This window comes from Dreissena polymorpha, chromosome 12, assembly GCF_020536995.1.
Source record: "Dreissena polymorpha isolate Duluth1 chromosome 12, UMN_Dpol_1.0, whole genome shotgun sequence".
NCBI classification, from domain to species: Eukaryota; Metazoa; Mollusca; class Bivalvia; order Myida; family Dreissenidae; genus Dreissena; species Dreissena polymorpha.
Window position 1 is genome coordinate 3,693,449 of NC_068366.1, and position 21,592 is coordinate 3,715,040.

The window sequence follows — 21,592 nt, forward strand, 5'->3', positions numbered from 1 at the left end:
GCTTTGTAAGGCAGTATTAAAACATTTCTATTAGAATTTTAGAAAGCCAATGCAGCTAACCAGATATAATACTAAGCTATATAGGTTATATACCACTCCATAATAGTTGCTGTTGACCATGATTGGGGAGCGCCCTCTCAGGTAGACATACTCCTCCCACCAGTCACTCACCTGCAAACAGACATAAAGAACAACAGGTTACTTCTTGCCAAGCTTGTTTAAGCCAAGTGGCCAAGCCTGATATATTACACACCAATAGGGCAGTTCCCTTTTTTCTGTTTACCATACTCTATGTCAACACTTTAACACTTTACCACTTAGATACGTATTTTCACGCATTTTGTAATCCCTTAGAAAGTTGTATTTTATTGAAGACCTTTCTTACTAGATTCAAGTTTGTAAGGCTTCATCTCCAATCTGTACTGATGAGCAGCAAATAGCATAAAACATGAACAGACTGCCAGTTATTCGCAGGTTGTTCTCGTTTTATGCTGTATGCCATTTTTACTTTCCTTCTAAGTTGGAAAGGGTAAAAAGAAATAATGAAATATCATCGCTACCATGCTGCATTTTAAGCGGAAATGATTATCCTGTTGACATCTAAATAATGATGTTTTGCTGTTTTTCTTGCTTTTTGTGTTTACAATATATTACATCTGGGTATCAAATTGTTTGTTTTGTTAAATTTGATTCTAGTTCACAAAAACAACGACTTAATAGTTGATTCTGAGTAATATAACCAACCAGCAAACATGACTGATATAACACCTCCAAGTTGACATAATGTTTTAAAATACAGTATTACATGAAAAATTTATCAATGTAGTGGTATTATAAACAACACTATTGTCAAGCAATTTAAGTCCCCTACCGGCTCCACCATTGTCAGAAATATTTTTTTTTATTTTTTTTAGTCCCCTACCGGTTTCACAGGAGGGGACTTATGGTTTTGTCTCCGTCTGTCACACTTTTCTGGATCCTGCGATAACTTTAAAAGTTATAAATATTTTTTCATGAAACTTGGAACATGGATAGATGGCAATATGGACATTATGCACGTCATTTCATTTCGTTCCTACGTCAAAAATTATGGTTGCTATGGCAACAAATAGACTAGAAATACTGCTGAAAATGGTGGTTTTTCTGGATCCTGCGATAACTTTTAAAGTTCTTAATATTTTTTCATGAAACTTGAAACATGGATAGATGGCAATATGGACATTATGCATGTCATTTCATTTCGTTCCAACGTAAAAAATTCTGGTTGCTATGGCAACAAATAGACTAGACATACTGCTGAAAATGGTGGTTTCCTGGATCCTGCGATAACTTATAAAGTTCTTAATATTTTTTCATGAAACTTGAAACATGGATAGATGGCAATATGGACATTATGCATGTAATTTCATTTTGTCCCTAAATAAAAAATTTTGGTTGCTATGGCAACAAATATATTTTTAAAAATCTGGAATTTCTGACAATGGTGGAGCCGGTAGGGGACTTATATTGCTTGACAATAGTCTTGTTTATATTTGTTGCCATAGCAACCAGAATTTTTGACGTAGGAACAAAATGAGATGACATGCATAATGTCCTTATTGCCATCTATCCATGTTTCTAGTTTCATGAAAAAATATTAAGAACTTTTAAAGTTATCGCAGGATCCAGAAAAGTGTGACAGACAGACTGACTGACTGACTGACTGACTGACTGACGGACACACAGAGCGCAAACCATAAGTCCCCTCCGATGAAACCAGTAGGGGACTAATTATTATAAAGGTCAACAGGACTTATACTTATCACTTGCTAATTTTAACAATGGCTCAACAATAGTAAATTTGGCTTCCTTTTTTTATATATTTTTCTCCAGATAACCCTGTGAAACAGCTCACATGATCAGAATTTACATGGTCTAAATAAAGTTGGCTAAAGACAAGTTTGAGCCAAGGGGATCCCTGAGTCAAACAGAGGATCATTTAGTCCATCAAACAGTCGGTCAATAAAACCATCATGTGAATCAATAATGCGATCTCTCAATGAGTCCATGGGTGTTGAATGTTGGGGCAGTTTTCCTAATGTGTTTCAATAACCTGGAACCACATCTCACAAATGTGACCTTTCTTTTACTTGACCTGGTGACCTAGTTTTCAAATGGTTTCACTTTAGTTTAACTCTAGCCACACAAGGAAAACTGCCCACCCTCATAGCTGCATGTTTTTTCCAATGGACCAGACCTTTTTTTTCATTTAACCGAGTGACCTAGTTTTGGACCCCATGAGACACTATTACAAACTTTGCCCAGACGTTTTGTGACAGTTCTCATCATGTTCCATGGCTTTTCACTCGAAATTCGGCCCCTTCACAATTGAAAATAAGGTCATTTTTCCCAACATTTATGAAGGAATTTCCCAAACTTTAACATATTGGGCATCTCCCAAATTGAAAGCAATGAGCTCTAATATGATTAAGAATGCACAACAATGTGTCTCTTAATACTTCTGCACAATGAAAAAACCCATGTTTAAAAAACTTTTAAAAACACGGTCTTCCCAAAATGAGCAAATATCACGCATGAATTTCCCACTTTGTAAGGCTAGGGCCTCTTTCCAATTTCCTGATGAAAAGCAATGTGTTCCATGGTTTACAAGTTTTTTCTTTAATTTGATAAAGTGACCTAGTTTTTAACCACAAACTACAAAGTTTCAAATTCAGCTGAGCTATCATTGTAACAAAATGTTCTGACAAAGTTTCAGGAAGAATATGCTATAAATGTGACTTATACGGAGTTAACAAGATCTTTTCTTTAAATCTGACCTAATTATCTAGTTTTTACCCAACATGACCCAATTTTAAACTCGGGTGAAATATAATTTGCAAACAAGAGCACCGCCTTGCGGGTGCAGACCGCTCATCTATTTTCTTTTTAAAGGTGAAGGGACTCTCATTTTCAATCACAAAGGAGGGAGGAGTGGAGTGAAGAGGGGTGTATAGTGTGGGGTTGTGGACATTTATTACATTATCTTCCAAAAAAAGCGAAAAAAAAAAAAAAAAAAAATCCGGGGGGGGGGGGGGGGGGGGGGGGGGGGGGGTTGGGTGGGGGGGCGATGGGGGGGGGGGTTTGGGTGCGATGGTTGGACGGTATTTCAAACATAACCATTTTTAAAAAAAAAATGGGGGGGGGTTATAGTGTGGAGGTGTGGTGGTAATTGGTGAGATGATCTTAAAAAAAAAAAAAAAAAAAAAAAAAAAAAAAAAATTAGGGGGGGGGGGGTGGGGTGGGGGGGGGGGTGTATAGTGTGAGGGTGTGGTGGTCATTGTGAGATGATCTTAAAAAAAAAAAAAAAAAAAAAAAAAAAAAATAGGGGGGGGGGAGGGGGGGGAGATGGGGGAGGGGGGGAGGGGACGGCACGGGGATGGTTTGGGTGGAGTCTATTGTGGTATGTCAGGTAAGAGTAGTTTCATCAAAGTATCAATCAAATCTAATCATAAATAAAGAAGTTATGGCAATTTTAGCAAAATTTAATAATTTGACCTTGAGAGTCAAGGTCATTCAAAGGTCAAAGTAAAATTAAAGTTGCCAGGTACAGTAACCTCATGATAGCATGTAAGTATTTGAAGTTTGAAAGCAATAGCCTTGATACTTAAGAAGTAAAGTGGATCGAAACACAAAATTTAACCATATATTAAAAGTTACTAAGTCAAAAAAGGGCCATAATTCCGTAACAATGACAACCAGAGTTATGCAACTTGTCCTTTTACTGTACCCTTATGATAGTTTGTGAGTGTTCCAAGTATGAAAGCAATATCTATGATACTTTAGGGGTAAAGTGGACCAAAACATAAATCTTAACCAAATTTTCAATTTTCTAAGTATAAAGGGCCCATAATTCCGTTCAAATGCCAGTCAGAGTTACATAACTTTGCCTGCACGGTCCCCTTATGATAGTTCATAAATCTTGCAAGTATGAAAGCAATAGCTTTGATACTGTAGGAATAAAGTGGACCTAAACACAAAACTTAATCAAATTTTCAATTTTCTAAGTATAAAAAGGGCACATAATTCTGTCAAAATGCCAGTCAGAGTTACATTACTTTGCCTGCACAGTCCCCTTATGATAGTTAGTAAGTGTTGCAAGTATGAAAGCAATAGCTTTAATGCTTAAGGAATAAAATGGACCTAAACACAAAACTTAACCAAAATTGTCAATTTTCTAAGTATAAAAAGGGCACATAATTCTGTCAAAATGCATGCCAGAGTTATCTAAATTTGCCTGCCCAGTCCCCTCATGATAGTAAGTAAGTGTACCAAGTTTGAATGCAATAGCATTGATACTTACTGAGAAAAGTGGAACTAAACGCAAAACTTAACCAAAATTTTCAATTTTTTAAGTATAAAAAGGGCACATAATTCTGTCAAAATGCACGCCAGAGTTATCTAACTTTGCCTGCCCAGTCCCCTCATGATAGTAAGTAAGTGTACCAAGTTTGAATGCAATAGCATTGATACTTTCTGAGAAAAGTGGACCTAAACGCAAAACTTAACCGGACGCCGACGCCAACGCCAACGCCAACGCCAACGCCAACGCCAACGCCGACGCCGAGGTGATGACAATAGCTCATAATTTTTTTTTCAAAAAATAGATGAGCTAAAAATGTTCTGACCAAGGTATATTAATATTAGGCTATAAATGTGTTCTCTAGATTGTTCACAAGGCAAATTTTGACCACAAGCTGACAAAAGGCAATCACAAATGCTCACAATAAGCAAGATGTTCTCATCTGAGATTACTATGAATAATACGTACATAGTTGGTGGCCCACCAGGACTTGAGGATGAGGTAGCGCTGCAGTTTCTTGCCCAGTCCTGACTGGAACTCATGGGCCAGCTTGGTCAGGCGTGCAATCTTCTCATCATCATAGATCGGCCGAACACTCAACAGGTACTGCAGAGATATTATCAAATTGTATCAAACCATTGACCCTGATATTTGTTAAGTTTAGTTCCAGAGTAGCGCTTTCTGCTTTTGTATGTTATGGTTTTCTTAAACAAAAATCCAGCCCAGGTGGGAAGTGTCATCTCTGATAAGCCTGTGCTGACTGGGCAGTCTAATCTGGGAGGACACTTGTCGCACAGGCATTTAAGCCCTATTTTCCTAAAACGCAGCTCATTAAAATACAAGCAGGAAAAATTCAATGTTTCAAATTGGGAATCTCTGATTTGGCAAAGTTACAATCGTGCACTTATGAAATACTTCAAGCAGCTGTAGGCATGTAATAGCACAATTGAACAAATTAAGCAGTTATTATTTGATTGGTTACTTTATCTCTAAGGCATACAATGAAATCAAGCCTACCCTGCTTATGGTGTCACTGACTGCTGGCACAAACAGTTTGGGCAGCGAGGCCTGGTAGCTGTTCAGCATTGGCTTCCTACCACCAAACATTCTGATCAGCAACTGTCAACAGAAACATTTCATTCTGCATTATGAATCAATTGCATAGTGCAAGGTGAACATGCAACAAAATAAAACAAAGCATGTGATGGCTTTGGCATCTGGAATTGAATGTGAAGGTAACTATCTGCCCCGTATCATGCGAAAATGGCTTTTAAGACATATGTCGCCAAAGGAGCTCCAGCCAAGTCTGTGGATCTACTGTCTTTTCAGTAGCTACCCTGTCTGCTAATTAAACCACAAACCCATGCGTGACAAAAGCAGTCAGCACAGCCCCTTACCAGATCATGCACATTCTGGTCTAGGTATATGGTGGCTTCATATGGCATAAGCACCATTTTTGCATGACCCATCTCATGTATTCATATTCCAGTTAAGTTTCAGGTTTAGTTATTTTTTTTGGTAGATAATTTAAAGTGGGAGCAGAAGTCCAGTGGTGGGACTTTGGCTTCCCATTGAGGAGTCCATACTGACCCTAGAAGTATTTTCTTTACGAAATTGATTCCACACTTTCCCCTCTCCACCCATGAGTACCTGTGAAGCTAATAAGCCTATTGTCAGTTGCTTTATTATTCGCCAAGTGTTAAGGAAGGCTTCTGATCCAGTTATTGGGGAGTTAATGTAGTTAACTGAAGAAGTACTTTAATGTCTATATATAAGACTACAGACCAGACATTGTTTGTTTTTTTGTTTTATTCTCTCACCATTTTGGGAATAGGACCGGGTCCCACTGAATTGGGAAAAATCGCTGCGTTTTGACAAAAATTAGTGTTGTTGTTTTTTTGGAAACAAATGCTTCAAAAGTGAGAATTAAAGTGTTTTAAATATAACATTCAATAAAGTGTAACTTGTAGAGCTAGATGGGAGATAAACTAAATGTTGATCTAAAAAAAAAAAAAAAAAAAAATGTTTTTGTATTTGAAACCCTCATTTAAGAATTTTTTGGTCCCATTTGGGAAAAAAATATTATTTTTTCCATTGGGAATGGGGCCGGATACTGGCCTTGATTTTGAAAAAAAAAAATACTGCCTGACCAATAACCTTTAAAATTGCTAAGCAAATGCGAAACAAATCTTAATGAGTGCTGCTCTTTGAAAGACTGTTTTATGTATGTGTGTAAAGTGTCGTCCCAGATAAGCCTGTGCAGTCCACACAGGCTAATCAGGGAAGACACTTCATGCTTTTATGGAATTTTTCCTTTTAACTCTTCAAGTGCTGGAACCGAATTTTGAAGGCCTTTGCAAACAGTTTGGATCCAGATGAGACGCCACAGAATGTGGCGTCTCATCAGGATCCAAACTGTTTGCTTATTTGGTAGTATTCTTTGAAAAAAAATTCCCAGCATGCAAAGGGTTAAAGGAAGTATCTTGTAAACCACAATTCAGTGTATGCAGAAAGGTTTGCCCATGATAAGCCTGTGAAGACTGCAGAGGCTAATCTGGGACAATAATTTAGGCACATACATTAAGGCCCAGTTTTCACAGAGCCGTACTCATGTGTTTAAAAGTGCGTGCATACCCCCCAAGCGCGTGTGGGGAATGAGACTGGACCACGTCCCTCATACATCCAGCCATGGTACATGAGCAGAACTTTGAGGGTGTACTTGAGGGACAGGATGATGGCCAGCCATAGCAGGGTAGAGAACAGTAGGCAGCTGATGTACAGACCCACACCTTCGCTGCCCAACCTGAAACACAAATACTTGAAGTTTCCAGTAAATACTCCTTTAAAATATATATTTTTTTATAATTTTCAAAATGTTTGCATAAAATACGCCATAAAACCGCCATTCAATGGAAATTGACTAATCCACTATTCAAGATCATCAAGGGCTAACTCATGAACAATATTTGTATATTACCATACCCTGGTATATATTTTTGCAGGAATCCAATGATCCCAAATGAAGGGTCATGGTCAGCCAGGCGGATGGCGAGGATGATGACTGCAACAAACAGCCAGCTGGACGGGGAACCAGGATAGGTGCCGGCCTTCACCTTGTTCTGAAACAGACATAGGACAGATGAAGAAAATGTGGGTACCAGCCAAAATCACACATAGGACAGGTGTGGCAAAAATTAATGTGGGATGCCTAGAAATGCCTAGAATGGATTTTCACTCAGAAGAGACAAAGGAAAGTGTCGTCCCTGTTTAGCCTGTTCGGACTGCACAGGCTAAACAAAGACAAAACTTTGATCACGCATCAAGTCCTGTTTTCCCAGAGCATTCAAGGCTCAATTAAATGGCACAAAATTGATTTAAATTTACAAATTGTTGCATCATTTGGATTACATCCTGATATCTGATTTATCTTTTTACATTTTTTACATGAGAGCAGCATGAAAGAAAAGTTATAAAACAGAAGCTTCCAATTCCTATTTGTTATAAGTAGGGAATCTTCCCTACTTATAACAAATAGGAATTGGAAGCTTCTGTTTTATAACTTTTCTTTCATGCTGCTGATCTCATGTAAAAAATTTGTAACATTTATGTAACAATATTAACACAAACATTTTGGACTTGCTATTAATTCTTAAAGCCAAAAAGTGCAAATATCTTTTCTCTAAATGTTTACATGAATAATGCCTTTTTTACAGAAACATACTGATGCTATTAAAAGTAGCAAAATTAATGTAATTGCACAAACTGTATACCTAAACAATCGCTGCTCTAGATTATTTCTAATCTACACAAGCAATATTTCACTTCTTGAGGATTTCTTTCATAATTGAAATAAAATATGGTGATCGCTTATTGAAGGATCAAAGTACCTTATCATGATTCAAATCAGACAAACACAGGCTGTTCACTAGATTGCAAAGTTCAAGGTTTGTTAAACCTTTGCCTAAAATTTGTAAGAGTTAGAATACAATTTTTGTGAGACAAACTCAATTGAACAAGAAACCAAGGAAATTAATTTTAGACAATGTTTGTGAAACTTTTTACAGTGTTTGCATATAATGTTATTTATGCCAATTAATAGAAAATATCAGGTTGTTTAGTTTAGTTTAAACCTATTTATTTTAGCTTGATTGCATCGAAAGCCTAAGGCTTATATAAACGCTCTCGAGCCCGTTTCCAGGGCTAGAACCCGTGTTCACATGGTGTCTTTGGGGAGATCTAAAGAACGCTCCCACGGTGGAGATCGAACCCGTGACCTCCCGGTCGCTAGGCAGACACCATATCCATTACACCACTGTGACCTATGGGTTGTTTAGAAGACTATGGAAGAAATAAGGTTTGCATTGTTTAAATGTTTTACTTAACTGTTTCTAATGATTCATATCTTTGTTTTACCCCTTACAAATTAAGAATTTTTCATTATGACATTCAGAACTTCAATTTGATATTGAGTGAAAACTTTGAAAAGCAAAAACAAAATATGTATGCTTTAAGTTTTTAGCCAAATTATTAGTAAGTGTTTTTAGTATTCAAATTCAGTTTAATATTAAACAGCTTTACATTGTATTTAAAGTTAAGTTCTTTTTAGCAATTAACCTTATGGCAATTTTACTCCTTTTATGAACAAGAGGCCCATGAGGGCCTGAATCGCTCTAATGGCTGGAATCAATAGCACTTGATAGTATGAACAATCTGATTATGTTTTAAACAAACAGACCCAAAATTGGAAATTCATTTTTACTCTGATGTAACCCATTTTCAATAGGTTTTGAGTCCTCATTAATATTTACACACTGGACAAGTTTCAAAAGGATAGAACTTTATATTTAAACAAGCAAGAAATGTGTTTGTCGGAAACACTATGTCCCCTAATCTTCTCCGCTTTGATTTATTTTTTTACCTTTGACCTTGAAGGATGACCTTGACCTTTCACCACTCAAAATGTGCAGCTTCATGAGATACGCATGCAAGCCAAATATGAAGTTGCTATCTTCAGTATTGCAAAAGTTATGGCAAAATGTTAAATATTTTCATTTTTTTCTCAAATTCAAGGGGAGATAATTCTGGACTTATAACTCTAATATTGCTCATTTTCAATAGGGTTTGACTTGTCATTCAGATAAATTCACTGTGCAAGTCGGGAAATGATTGGATGAAAACTGTGGACTTAATTGCGTAAACAAGCCTTATTTCACAATTTTCTCAAATTCAAGGGGAGATGATTCTGGACTTTTTACTCTGATGTAACCCATTTTCAATAGGGTTCAAGTCCTCATATCAACACACTGGACAAGTTTGAAAAGAATCAGATTAAAAATGTGGACTTTATCAGATAAACAAGAGAAAGTCTAACGCACACACAGACAGACAGACAGAAACCATGCTATCCCATAAGCTCTTCTGGCCTATGGCCAGTAGAGCTAATAAAAAAACAAGGGTCAAAACCAGAGAGCTTGAGTCAAAGAAAGACTTACTTTCAAATTTCCTTTGGCTATTTAAAGGTACTGTCAACTGTGATTGACAAAAAAGAAAAGTTCTAAAATACCGTATTTTTTTACAATTATTAGTTTTAATTGATAAAAATATCACAACTGGTATATTACGTTACTTAAAAAAATTGTTAAATTTTCATATTTTCAGTATAATCGGTAATAAATTATACTGGGTATGTCTACCAGGTAACTACACGTAAACTATAAATAACGCAAGTAGATTGATCATCATCGTCACTTGGAAAACCCAGGAATGCAAATTGTGCATGCATAGTGAATTTTATATATTTTATACATATAAAATTATCAATCTACTTGCGTTATTTATAGTGTGTATATTGTTACGTCACATTTGTTCGATGTACTTTCTATTTCACATCGCAAAATTTAATTACCGAATATACTATAAAAATATAAACTTTTTTCAAGTAATGTTATATACCAGTGGTGATATTTTAATCAATATAAACTAATAATTGTAAACGAATACAGTATTTTTCTTTTTTCGTCATTCGCGGTTGACAGTCCCTTTAAATGAATTTATTTAGTTCTGTTCATAACACTGTGACCTTACTTCATGATAAAGTTAATACTTGTACATTCATAATTTAAACTGTATCATACAAGAATTAAGATTCTGATGAAAATTTTCAATGCATTCATTGAATAAAAAACAAGAGATGTGTTTGTCTGAAACACAATGCCCCCTATTGCGCCGCTTTGAAATAAAATTTCAATATATCATTTGGCAGGTTTAGAAATTATCTCCCAAGCTTATTACTTTCCTTGGATTGTATTTTTTTTACTTTTGACCTTGAAGGATGACCTTGACCTTTCACCACTCAAAATATGAAGCTCCTCCATGAGATACATGTGCATGCCAAATATCAAGTTGCTATCTTCAATATTGCAAAAGTTATGGACTATGTTAAAGTTTTCGGATGGATGGACGGACGGATGGACACTTTAAATGATATATGCCACCCTACCAGGAGCATAAACAACAAGAGCTGTCAGAGGACAGCGCGCTCGACTATAAGAGTGCTTGCAAGGGTTTTTTTTAGAGAAAGGGGAAGACGCTGGACGCTGGGTGAAAGGGGAAAAAAGAGTGCGAAAGAGACATATTAGAGGAAAAAATAAAAACTGTTCATTTCAATGTCTATAACTCATCAAAAGAGGCTTGTCTCCGTCCTTTTTGTTCTAAAACACATTTAACACGTATTAAAGTCAAAGTCCTTAATTAAGTTGCAGGTGTAGATCTAATTATGGGAAATGTTTTCAACTATATTTCTGTACTGGGGCCGGGGGACAATGTCAATTTTGTGATTTCAATTTCATGATGAATGGGTTGACGATCTTGATCTGCTACCGTATTGGAGGGGAAAGGAGCGGCAGGTGCCGATTGTCTACTTTCACTTTCACAATGTTCGATGTTGATTACCTCAGAATCCTGCTGGGTTATAACGGTTTTCGATGATTCTTTCTTAAAAAATGCCTCGATGCGTTCAGTATCTTCCGAGTCCGAATGTTTAATTTTGTTTGTGTAAGAACGCCAATTGTGAGACATTTTTTTCTGTTTTCACGTTTATATCTTGGCTTGCACATAGCCCGGATGAAAATTCGACTGGTTTCCGGTAATTTATTGACGAGACACCCTTCTTGCGCAAGACCGGTATCCAGTAAAATAGTCACATGATTATTACGATTAGTTGCCCAGTTTACATGACGTAATTTAAGAGCTATATTTAGAATAACTGGGATTCCCAGATTTTTTGTGTTCGTCTGGAGAGAGAGAAAGATCGTTGTACATGGTGTAAATTGGATAATTGTCGAATGCCCAAAGGAAAAATAAACATTTCTTTGAGAGAAAATATTATATTTTGGTGAAAAATGATATTTTTGGTAGGGAAATTGTATTTTGAGGGGAAAAATTCTGGTAGGGGAAGACGCCAAATATCGGCATCACTTTCTTAGTAAAAAAAAACCCTGGCTTGACAGCATAATGTAAGCCATTATGGGAAAATTGTTCATATTCAATAATTTATTAGACGATCATTCAAAAATAAAAAAAGGAAAAAATAAAATTTGGGGGGGGGGGGGGTTGAGAGGGGGTATAATGTGGGAAGTGGTCATTTATTAGAAGATCTTTCAAAAATAAAAAAAGATGTTTAAAAAAAAAAAATTGGGGGGGGTAGGGGGATGAGAGGGGGGTATAATGTGGGGTGTGGTAATTTATTAGATGATGTTTAAAAAAAAGAAAAAAAAAATTGGGGGGGGGGGGGGGGGTTGGGGGAAGGGATTCTGGGTAGGGGTGTGGGGTATTGTTTGGGTAGAATCCATTGCGGTATTCAGGTAAGTATTGTTTTGTCAAAGTAATAATAAAATGTGATCATAAATGAAAAAGTTATGGCAGTTTAAGCAAAATGTTCAATTACCTAAGTGTAATAGGGGCCATAATTATGTCAGAATGCTTGATACAGTGGTCTACTCTTGTTTATAAGTTGGGGTCATGTTGGTAAACAAGTATGCAAAATATAAAAAAATATGTCAAAGGATATAGGAAATATTTGGGGTAGTACGCAAACTTTAACATAGATTTATCAATAATATGCATATTCTAAGTATAAAAGGGGCAATAATTATGACAGAATGCTTGATAGAGTTGTCTGCTTTTGTTTAAAGGTTGGGTCATGTTGGTAAACAAGTATGCAAAATTTAACAGCAATATGTCAAGGGACAATGAAAATAATTGGGGTAGTATGCAAACTTTAACATTTGCACCCTAACGGAACAGAGCGGAAGCGCCGACGCCGGGGTGAGTAGGATAGCTCCACTATATATATTTCATATATAATAGTCGAGCTAAAAATCTATTGCTTTTAAAATAAATGTTATTCACATTCAAATTAGACCAGAAATGAACTAAACTATCACTAAATGAATCAATCCCACTGGGTTTTTATTGACTAACTACATAATTATGAAAGCAGTGTTATGTCACAAAAGCCCATGCAGACAGGTAGTAAGACTTAAGAGAGGTATTCATACATGGCTAGTCACTGTTATGTCAAAAAGACAAGACCACACAGGAGGTGATGTCAGTGACATGTTTGGCCACAGGTAATACCCAAAGTTCATGACCCACTATATCAAATTTGTGTTAGTGTAGACTGCAGTCATGTATAAGAAACACGTCTGTAAGAGCAATCATCACAATAATACCTGACTTACTCAACTTAAAATAAGTCAAGTGACAATTTACGCAATAATCTTCTTAAATTCTTAAGTCTTTGTTACATAACCACACAAGAAATGAAAATATATGTGTTGTGTTACTCCATGATAACAAACCAAACATTTTGCATCAGACTTCCTTACTTAAAAATAAAACATGACAATTCTAACAAAGCCAACAAAAAAAGGTGCTACCTTTGCTTTTCCGAGGCGCTTCTTCCAGGAGTGTACACCACTGTTCCATACAGCCCAGATGGCGTCATGGTTTACGTTCACGTCTACCCCCTCATGGGTCACAGTGAACGAGAACGCAACCGCAGAATGAGCCTCCGCCATTCTGAATACATGAATAATAGCTAGAATTAGGTGAAAAATGTCCTATATTCTGTGTTATTTTCTGGAGATTGTCAAAACACCTCTGTCAAGAGTTATAAAAGAAATTACTCATTTATGGTCTGTATGTTTTCTTTTTTGACATTATCAAAACCATGAGGACCCCAGGCTTGAAATTTCGGGGGAAACAAATGAAGTCACTTGAAAAAAAAGCATGTACACTTTATCACAATTACTTATTAAACAGTGGATTCTAATTAATCTCTAGTTCATTTTTCCCCCCATTATTTTCTTTGTCTACTTAACTGAAATATTCATCATTAATCTCAAATGCATCTCTGAAACCAAACTGTATAAGATGTAATTTGTTAAAAGAAAAAATCCTGACAATGAAAATATCATTGTAAATTTGTAATGCATTTTTTAAAGAAAATTTAATATGATGCAAACTTGTGTGAAACATACTTCTACTAAACTAATTCTTAAACAAGAGCACCGCATAACGGGTGCCACGCTCGGCTGCAAAAGCTTGTCAGAAATATATAAAAAATTTTAGAAGTCACGGTGACCTTGACGTTTGACCTATGTGACCCAAAATGGGTGTGGCGTGTAGAACTCATCAAGGTGCATCTACATATGAAGTTTCAAAGTTGTAGGTGAAAGCACTTTGATTTTAGAGCGAATGTTAAGATTTATGTTAAAGTTTTATATTAGAGGTCACAGTGATTTTGACCTTTGACCTAGTGACCCAAAAATGGGTGTGGCGTGTAGAACTCATCAAGGTGCATCTACATATGAAGTTTCAAAGTTGTAGGTGAAAGCACTTTGATTTTAGAGCGAATGTTAAGATTTATGTTAAAGTTTTATATTAGAGGTCACAGTGATTTTGACCTTTGACCTAGTGACCCAAAAATGGGTGTGACGTGTAGAACTCATGAAGAAGAATCTACATATGAAGTTTCAAAGTTGTAGGTGGAAGCACTTTGATTTTAGAGCCTATGATAAAGTTTGATATTAGGGGTCACAGTGACCATGACCTTTGACCTAGTGACCCAAAAATTGGTGTGGCGTGTAGAACTCATCAAGGTGCATGTACATAATATGAAGTTTCAAAGTTGTAGGTGGAAGCACTTTGATTTTAGAGCCAATGTTAAGGTTTTAGCACGACGCCTACGGCGGACGACGAGCTGGCTATAACAATAGCTCGAGTTTTCTCCGAAAACAGCCTCGCTAAAAATAGATTACACTATTTGAACAGGTTTGCAACTTGTTTTTCACAATTTTGAGATTAGGCAGCTCCTTCATTCATTTTTTCACAATTAGAAAAGGTTTGCCATTATTTTTTACAATTTAAAGTAAGGGGAAAATGCTGGAAAAGAGCCCGAGTAATAACTTGCGTCTTTACACAAGTGAGTACACAAATTTTAATTATAATATTTAATTTCAAGAGTATTTGTGATCTGTTTCATCACAGGGAGGTATGTACATGTTATTAATGCAGGCTAGTGGAGTATAACAATGTACACTCACCTAGTGTGATATAACCCACCAAAACACCACAATCACAATATACTTTCTATTTATCTATTGCTTGTATCACATGTTTTTATTGTAAAATTAAAATATCCATTTCAACAAAACATTAATAATTGTTATATTATATACAAAATAAAAAATAAAATAAAAGAAATACATATATGCCAAGCTATACCTGTTTCTCCTATATCCTACACAGGCTGAGTGTCAACTACGGTATGTTAACTGTCTAATTGTGGCTGATCTAGTGTCACAGGTTTTACCAACTGAAAAATACAAACACAACACTGCTAGAACACTTTGTTAAATCCAGTCAATAGAATGATGCAATACAAGCCATAAACAAATCTTACAATACTATTTTGTGTAAGTATTAAACTATATACACAGTCATGTATGTGTATTGAAAAAAATCAAATTGCACACAGTGGTCTATACAATGTTCTTAGAATAATATTGTCAATACAAATGATTAATTCTCTTTATCAGGATATACAAAAATATAAACAAATAATGAATGGTTGACCTAGTATTAGTCCAACAACAAACGCAGTTACCTGTCAAAAAAGGCAAGAGCAGTGACCTATCAGACATGAACTGTCAACAACTACATGTACCTACATGTAGATTATCAATATTATCAATATCAACTTAAGTGCATAAATTTAATCTGTCAACACATGTGACCTGTTCAATCCGGGTGACAAATTAATAGCATTGCCAATCCAGTTTGAACCTACCACATGATTTATGAAAGTTTTATATTCAATATCAATTATTGAGTTGCACTGTACCAATTACTTATCATCACAAGCGCAAATGAATGGAATACATTCCTGGACATTGAGCTTACACAGTGTTCTATTTAAAAGTATTTAAAACCTTGTTTGATGTTAACACATGGTGGATTGTTAACACTATTAAAAGTTGTTTTCCTTATTTATTACAAATTTGAGAAACACTAATATAAAAGTGCTCAAGCTTGTCCAAAACAGAATGTCTGCCCCTTGGACTCCCTTGATGACCTTTTTTGATATGATTACATTATTATACTGCAAAATTGTATTTGGAGTTTTTATAAATTAACTCATTCTTTCACAGAAAAACTAGTTTAATTAATTATATCAACGTTTTACCAGGCCTTGACATGCAGTAACTATTTTGACAGGGTACCCGGATGGAACCCTACTTTCAACTTTTGGTGACCCTCACCCAAACTAGGGTTCCCTCTAAGTTGTTTCGACGCACAGCGACTCTCAGCGTAAGGGCAAAGAAGAAGAAGAAGCATACCAGTACATATTTTTATTTCATATATTCAATTCAGTTGCCATTTAACGTGATATTATGGGCATTTTTCACAGTTGAATTGAGCTGAAAAGAATTGACAGGTCAAAAGAATTAGTTAAAATATGGTAACTGACAAATTATCTGCAACACATTTTGCTACCAGTTGTTTATGAAAATATATATTATTTTCGATATTTTACATGACTCACCCAGTCCTCTAAGCCGAATGATCTGTAAAACAAAATTCTGTCTTTGTGTCATATGAATGAGCTGCATGAAAACTACATTTAGACTCACGTCTTACATCGACTCATTTCTGTCGTCAGTTGTCAAAACGAAAGTTTGGTTGATATTTAAATGGATTATTTTTCTCTTTCCGGGACATATGTTTAGTATGTTAATGCTGCATGAACAAATATAAGTGTATATGAAGTGAAAACACCCTAGAGGTATCGCCACATTTTTGTTTAAATTATCAAATGTTTAAGTGAATTTTGTTGTGGGGTCGCGAAAACCAATTTGTAATCGACCGTAATCAACCACGAGTAACTTACCTTTGCGGGCTAGATTGCACTTTACCGGTACGCAGTTGTTATAGCCTTTGCGTAAACGGAATAGTTCGCGCATGTACCACATAATATCTGGTCCGATATATTAACAAGGGCTGTTTGTAAAACATGCATGCCCCCCATATGGGCTCTTAGTTGTAGTGACAGCCATTTTGTAAATATGATTTTGGCACTGTGACCTTGACCTTTGACCTAGTGACCTGAAAATCAATAGGGGTCATCTGCGAGTCATGATCAATGTACCTATGAAGTTTCATGATGCTAGCCATAAGCTTTCTTGAGTTTTCATCGCGAAACAATTTTACAATTTCAGGTCACTGTGACCTTGACCTTTGACCTAGTGACCTCAAAATCAATAGAGGTCATCTGCCAGTCATGATCAATGTACCTATTTAGTTTCATGATCCTAGGTATAAGCGTTCTTGAGTTATCATCTGGAAACCATTTTACTATTTCGGGTCACCGTGACCTTGACCTTTGATCTAGTGACCTCAAAATATATAGGGGTCATCTGCGAGTCTTGATCAATGTACCTATCAAGTTTCATGATCCTAGGCATAAGCGTTCTTGAGTTATCATCCGGAAACCATTTTACTATTTCGGGTCACCATGACCTTGACCTTTGACCTAGTGACCTGAAAATCAATAGGGGTCATCTGCTAGTCATGATCAATCTACCTATCAAGTTTCATGATCCTAGGCATAAGCGTTCTAGAGTTATCATCCGGAAAACACCTGGTGGACGGACCAACCCGACAGACCGACATTAGCAATGCAATATACCCCCTCTTCTTCGAAGGGGGGCATAAAAATACACTACTTATCGTTTCGGACGTTTTTTTTATAAACTTATAAGAAATAAGATAATGACGGGGATTCAAATAGTCAATCCATACGAAGTGGTTCTATAAATTTAGAGTTCCCGGAGGATCATCCAGCTTGAAAGAACTGGTGACCCTCGCCAAAATCTGGGGGCCTCCGGTTCCCGGACCACCGTAAGTGTCGAGGCCTGGTTTTACATAAAAATATGTGTAATAAGAAAAACATTATAAGTTATATCAGTGTTTTTTTCATTAACAATCGGGTTCGGTATTCAGCCCCAAATGGGACCTAAAAATTCCCAAATGAAGGTTTCCAACAATTTTTTTATTTTTATTTTAACCTTTTGTTCATCTGTCATCCAGCTATACAAGTTCAACCTTAGAAAATATAATACTGAAAACAATTGAATTGTAATTTTGAAGCTTTCGGTTTGTTACCAAAACAACAACACTAATTATCCAATTTAAGTCAAAACGCTACAAATTTTTCCATTCCAAAGGGACCCGGCCCAATTCCCAAAATGTTGAAAAAACATAAAGATAAAAACTGTAAAGATATTCAACACGAAATGTTGAGGGTTGTTAAGAGTCTGTAAAGTGTTGGTTTCCTTTTAATATGAATGGACAGCTTTTCTATAGGATGATTTAATTATCTTGTGGCAGAACAAACTCTCCAAGATGTGCCAACACAATGTTCAACGTCTTATTGACAAATGCACCACTGAATAGTTGCAAGCTGAAAGGCTGTGCATGCATACAAAAAAAAACATTTTATTCATTTACATCATATAAGTACATATTTTTTTTTTATGTGAAATTTGGGGTTAAATGTGTGTCCAATTTCAAAAAGTTTATACAGTGTTTCAGATTTTATCGGCCCATTTGAAAATGACAGAAGACATTAAATTCAGTGCGCCCATCAGGCCAACATAACATTCGTCAGACAATGTAACCAGTACATTTCTGTAACAATACGTCAAGTTTTTTGACCATGTAATCGCCGGAGTATTTTGGTTTTGGTCTACACTGCTGATGGTCCAAATTACAAATACAGAAGCTTATGAAACATAGACATTCTTCCAAATCATACAAACGCCTTGAAAATAATGTAATACTCTGCCTTTTATTGTTTACAGTCCTGAATGTCATGTGGTCATGTGGTCGCACAGTTCTCCTTCATTTTGGTTTTGGAAGCTTAATTTTGAAGGTATTTCTGTGGGATTGATCTTTTCCCTGTTGACACTTTTTAGCAAAAGATTACATTTTTAGGTGATAGTGAACTTAAATGCATTTCTTGTTTTAAATTTCAGTTAAAGAAATTCTGAAAACTGTTAGAATTAGCTGTCTTTTTTACTGGTACATGTTACATGTGATCTAAATTTAAATCAATTAGTTGATTGGTTGTTGTTGTTAAATAAAAACAGTACTCAATGCTCTCACATCACATCACGTGGTTCACGCATGGTTAATAGAAATTACCCTATACCACAATCTACTTTGTATACAACTAGCATAAAATGGCTGAAGTTTGAGTTTATGAAATTCTTAAAGGGACTGTTAACCACGAAATGACGAAAACGGAAAAGTTTGAAAATACCGTATTTTTTTTACAATTATTAGTTTATATTGATTAAAATATCACAACTGGTATATAACATTACTTGAAAAAAGTTCCTATTTTCAGTATATTCAGTAATAAAATTTCGCGATGTGAAATCGAAAGTACATCGCGAAAATAGGTGACACAACGATATATAGCTATAAATAACACAAGTAGATTGATCATTTTATTTATAAAATATATTCAATTCACTACGCATGCACAATGTGCATTCCTGGGTTTACCCTGTGAAGATGATGATCAATCTACTGGCGTTATTTATAGTTAACTGGTAGTTACCTGGTAGACATACCCCCTAAAATTTATTACCGAATCAGTGATAATTTTTCATTTTTAACAAATGAGTTTTTAAAGTGCACATGTGCTGAAACAATGAGCTTTTTCCAAAAACAATGAGCTTTTTTGGTTTTCAAATTATTTATAAACAAGGGACAAAATTGTCACAAAACCAGGTTTTCATTGTGAAAAAAAATCTGATAAAGGGAGAAAACTCAAACTGAACTTTTGAAATGAACAAACAAAATTAACCCCCTTTGTAAGTTTGTTTAAAAAAAAAAAATATTTTTAGTCGTGGCGACCTTGACATTGGAGATATTGACGTGATTCTTTCGTGCGACACACCGTCCCATGATGGTGAACAAATGTGCCAAATGATTTTAAAATCTCACAATGAATGACATAGTTATGGCCAGGACAAGCTCATTTATGGCCATTTTTGACCTTTGAACTCAAAGTGTGACCTTGACCTTGGAGATATCGACGTAATTATTTCGCGCGACACACCGTCCAATGATGGTGAACAAAATTAATGTGCCAAATGATTTTAAAATCTGACAATGAACGACATAGTTATGGCCCGGACAAGCTTGTTCCGCCCGCCCGCCAGCCAGCCAGCCCGCCCGCCCACATTCGCCAATCTAATAACCAGTTTTTTCCTTGTTAACCTGGTTAAAAAACTTGAAACATCAAAGAATTTTTAATGATTCATTAACATTTTAATTTCTAAAAGTAACTGTTGTAACTAAAAACACATAACATTAACACTGAGTTCCGAGTTTGTTATAACTAAAAACACAATACATTAACACTGAGTTCCGAGTCCAATTCTTTGAATAGAGCCATTTGAGCAAAAACTTGTTGGAAAATGTACTTGCCTTGCTAACGGTCTCGGATGATGCTACATGTTTATTACTTTCGGCAATTCCACATGCAACCTTCAAAGTTAATTGATCTTGACATGGTTGTAATTATTTATTTTTTTGAGGCATTTTGACAGTTCAGAAAGCGAAAATGGATGCAAACGTTTTGATGGTTCTACGTCAACCTTTAAAATAATAGTTTATGCACAAAGCAGAGAACCAGTATGAAACGCAGATACAAATGACGTAGTATGATGTAGTTCACATATAGCCGGTGTTACAGTAAAAATCAACTTTTGCGTTCCGATTAAATGCGGAAACAAGACATATCTTTAAAAAGATATACGGCGTTGATGTTGTAATGTTTGCGAACAGTGAAAGGAGATGGAATGAAGCAACCATGTATTTTAATGAAGGCAGTGAGTGATAATAAAATAATATATTTTAATGTATTAACAAACAAGAGGTCCTGAAAGGCCCAACGTTGCTCACCTGAGATAACAAGATATTATTGGGACAAATCTTCTGACCAAGTTTTACGAAGATAGGAAAATAAATGTGGACTCTAGAGTGTTAACAAGGTTTTGCTATAGCCATATAAGGAAAAATGCCCCGCCCCTTGCAGCCATGTTTTTCAACCAACTGGCATCATTTTTGAACTCTTCCAAGATATTATCGGGATGAATCTTCTGACCAAGTTTCATGAAGATCGGACAGTAAATGTGGCCTCTAGAGTGTCAACAAGATTTTACAATAGCCATATAAGAAAAAATGCCCCGCCCCTTGGAAGCCATTTTTTGCAAGCAAACAAAATGATTTTCAAACTCATCCAAGATATCATTGAGACCAATCTTTTGACCAAATGTCATGAAGCTTGGACAATAAATGTGGCCTCTTAGAGTGTTAACAAGGTTTTACTAAAGCCATATATAGCCATATAAGGAAAAATGCCCCGCCCTGGTGGCCATGTTTTTAAAGCAACCAAAACCATTTTCGAACATATCCAAGATACAAGGTTTTACTAAAGCCATATAAGGAAATTAGCCCCGCCCCGTGGTGGCCATGTTTTTCAACCAACCGGCATAATTTTTGAACTCGTCCAAGATATAACTGGGATGAATCTTCTGACCGAGTTTCATAAAAATCGGACTATAAATGTGGCCTCTAGAGTTGTAACAAGATTTTACTATAGCCTTTATTAAG

At 35.9% G+C, this 21,592-nt stretch overlaps 1 protein-coding gene across 5 annotated transcripts in view; it reads right to left on the reverse strand.

Moving 5' to 3' along the window:
• The window catches only part of LOC127853366 (carnitine O-palmitoyltransferase 1, liver isoform-like), a 76,031-nt gene that overhangs the window by 44,929 nt on the left and 9,510 nt on the right, over positions 1-21,592 (reverse strand). For 4 of the 5 annotated variants that reach the window (XM_052387848.1, XM_052387844.1, XM_052387847.1 and 1 more), the window contains exons 2-8: positions 15,128-15,218; positions 13,279-13,420; positions 7,322-7,458; positions 6,974-7,142; positions 5,357-5,458; positions 4,808-4,945; positions 94-171 (exon numbers count right to left, since the gene is read on the reverse strand). In XM_052387848.1, coding sequence (XP_052243808.1) covers positions 94-171; positions 4,808-4,945; positions 5,357-5,458; positions 6,974-7,142; positions 7,322-7,458; positions 13,279-13,419 — 765 coding nt within the window. In that variant the 5' untranslated portion in view covers position 13,420; positions 15,128-15,218. Of the gene's footprint in view, positions 1-93; positions 172-4,807; positions 4,946-5,356; positions 5,459-6,973; positions 7,143-7,321; positions 7,459-13,278; positions 13,421-15,127; positions 15,219-15,509; positions 15,529-21,592 lie in introns of those variants that run through there. The other variant, XM_052387846.1, reaches the window with a different exon arrangement.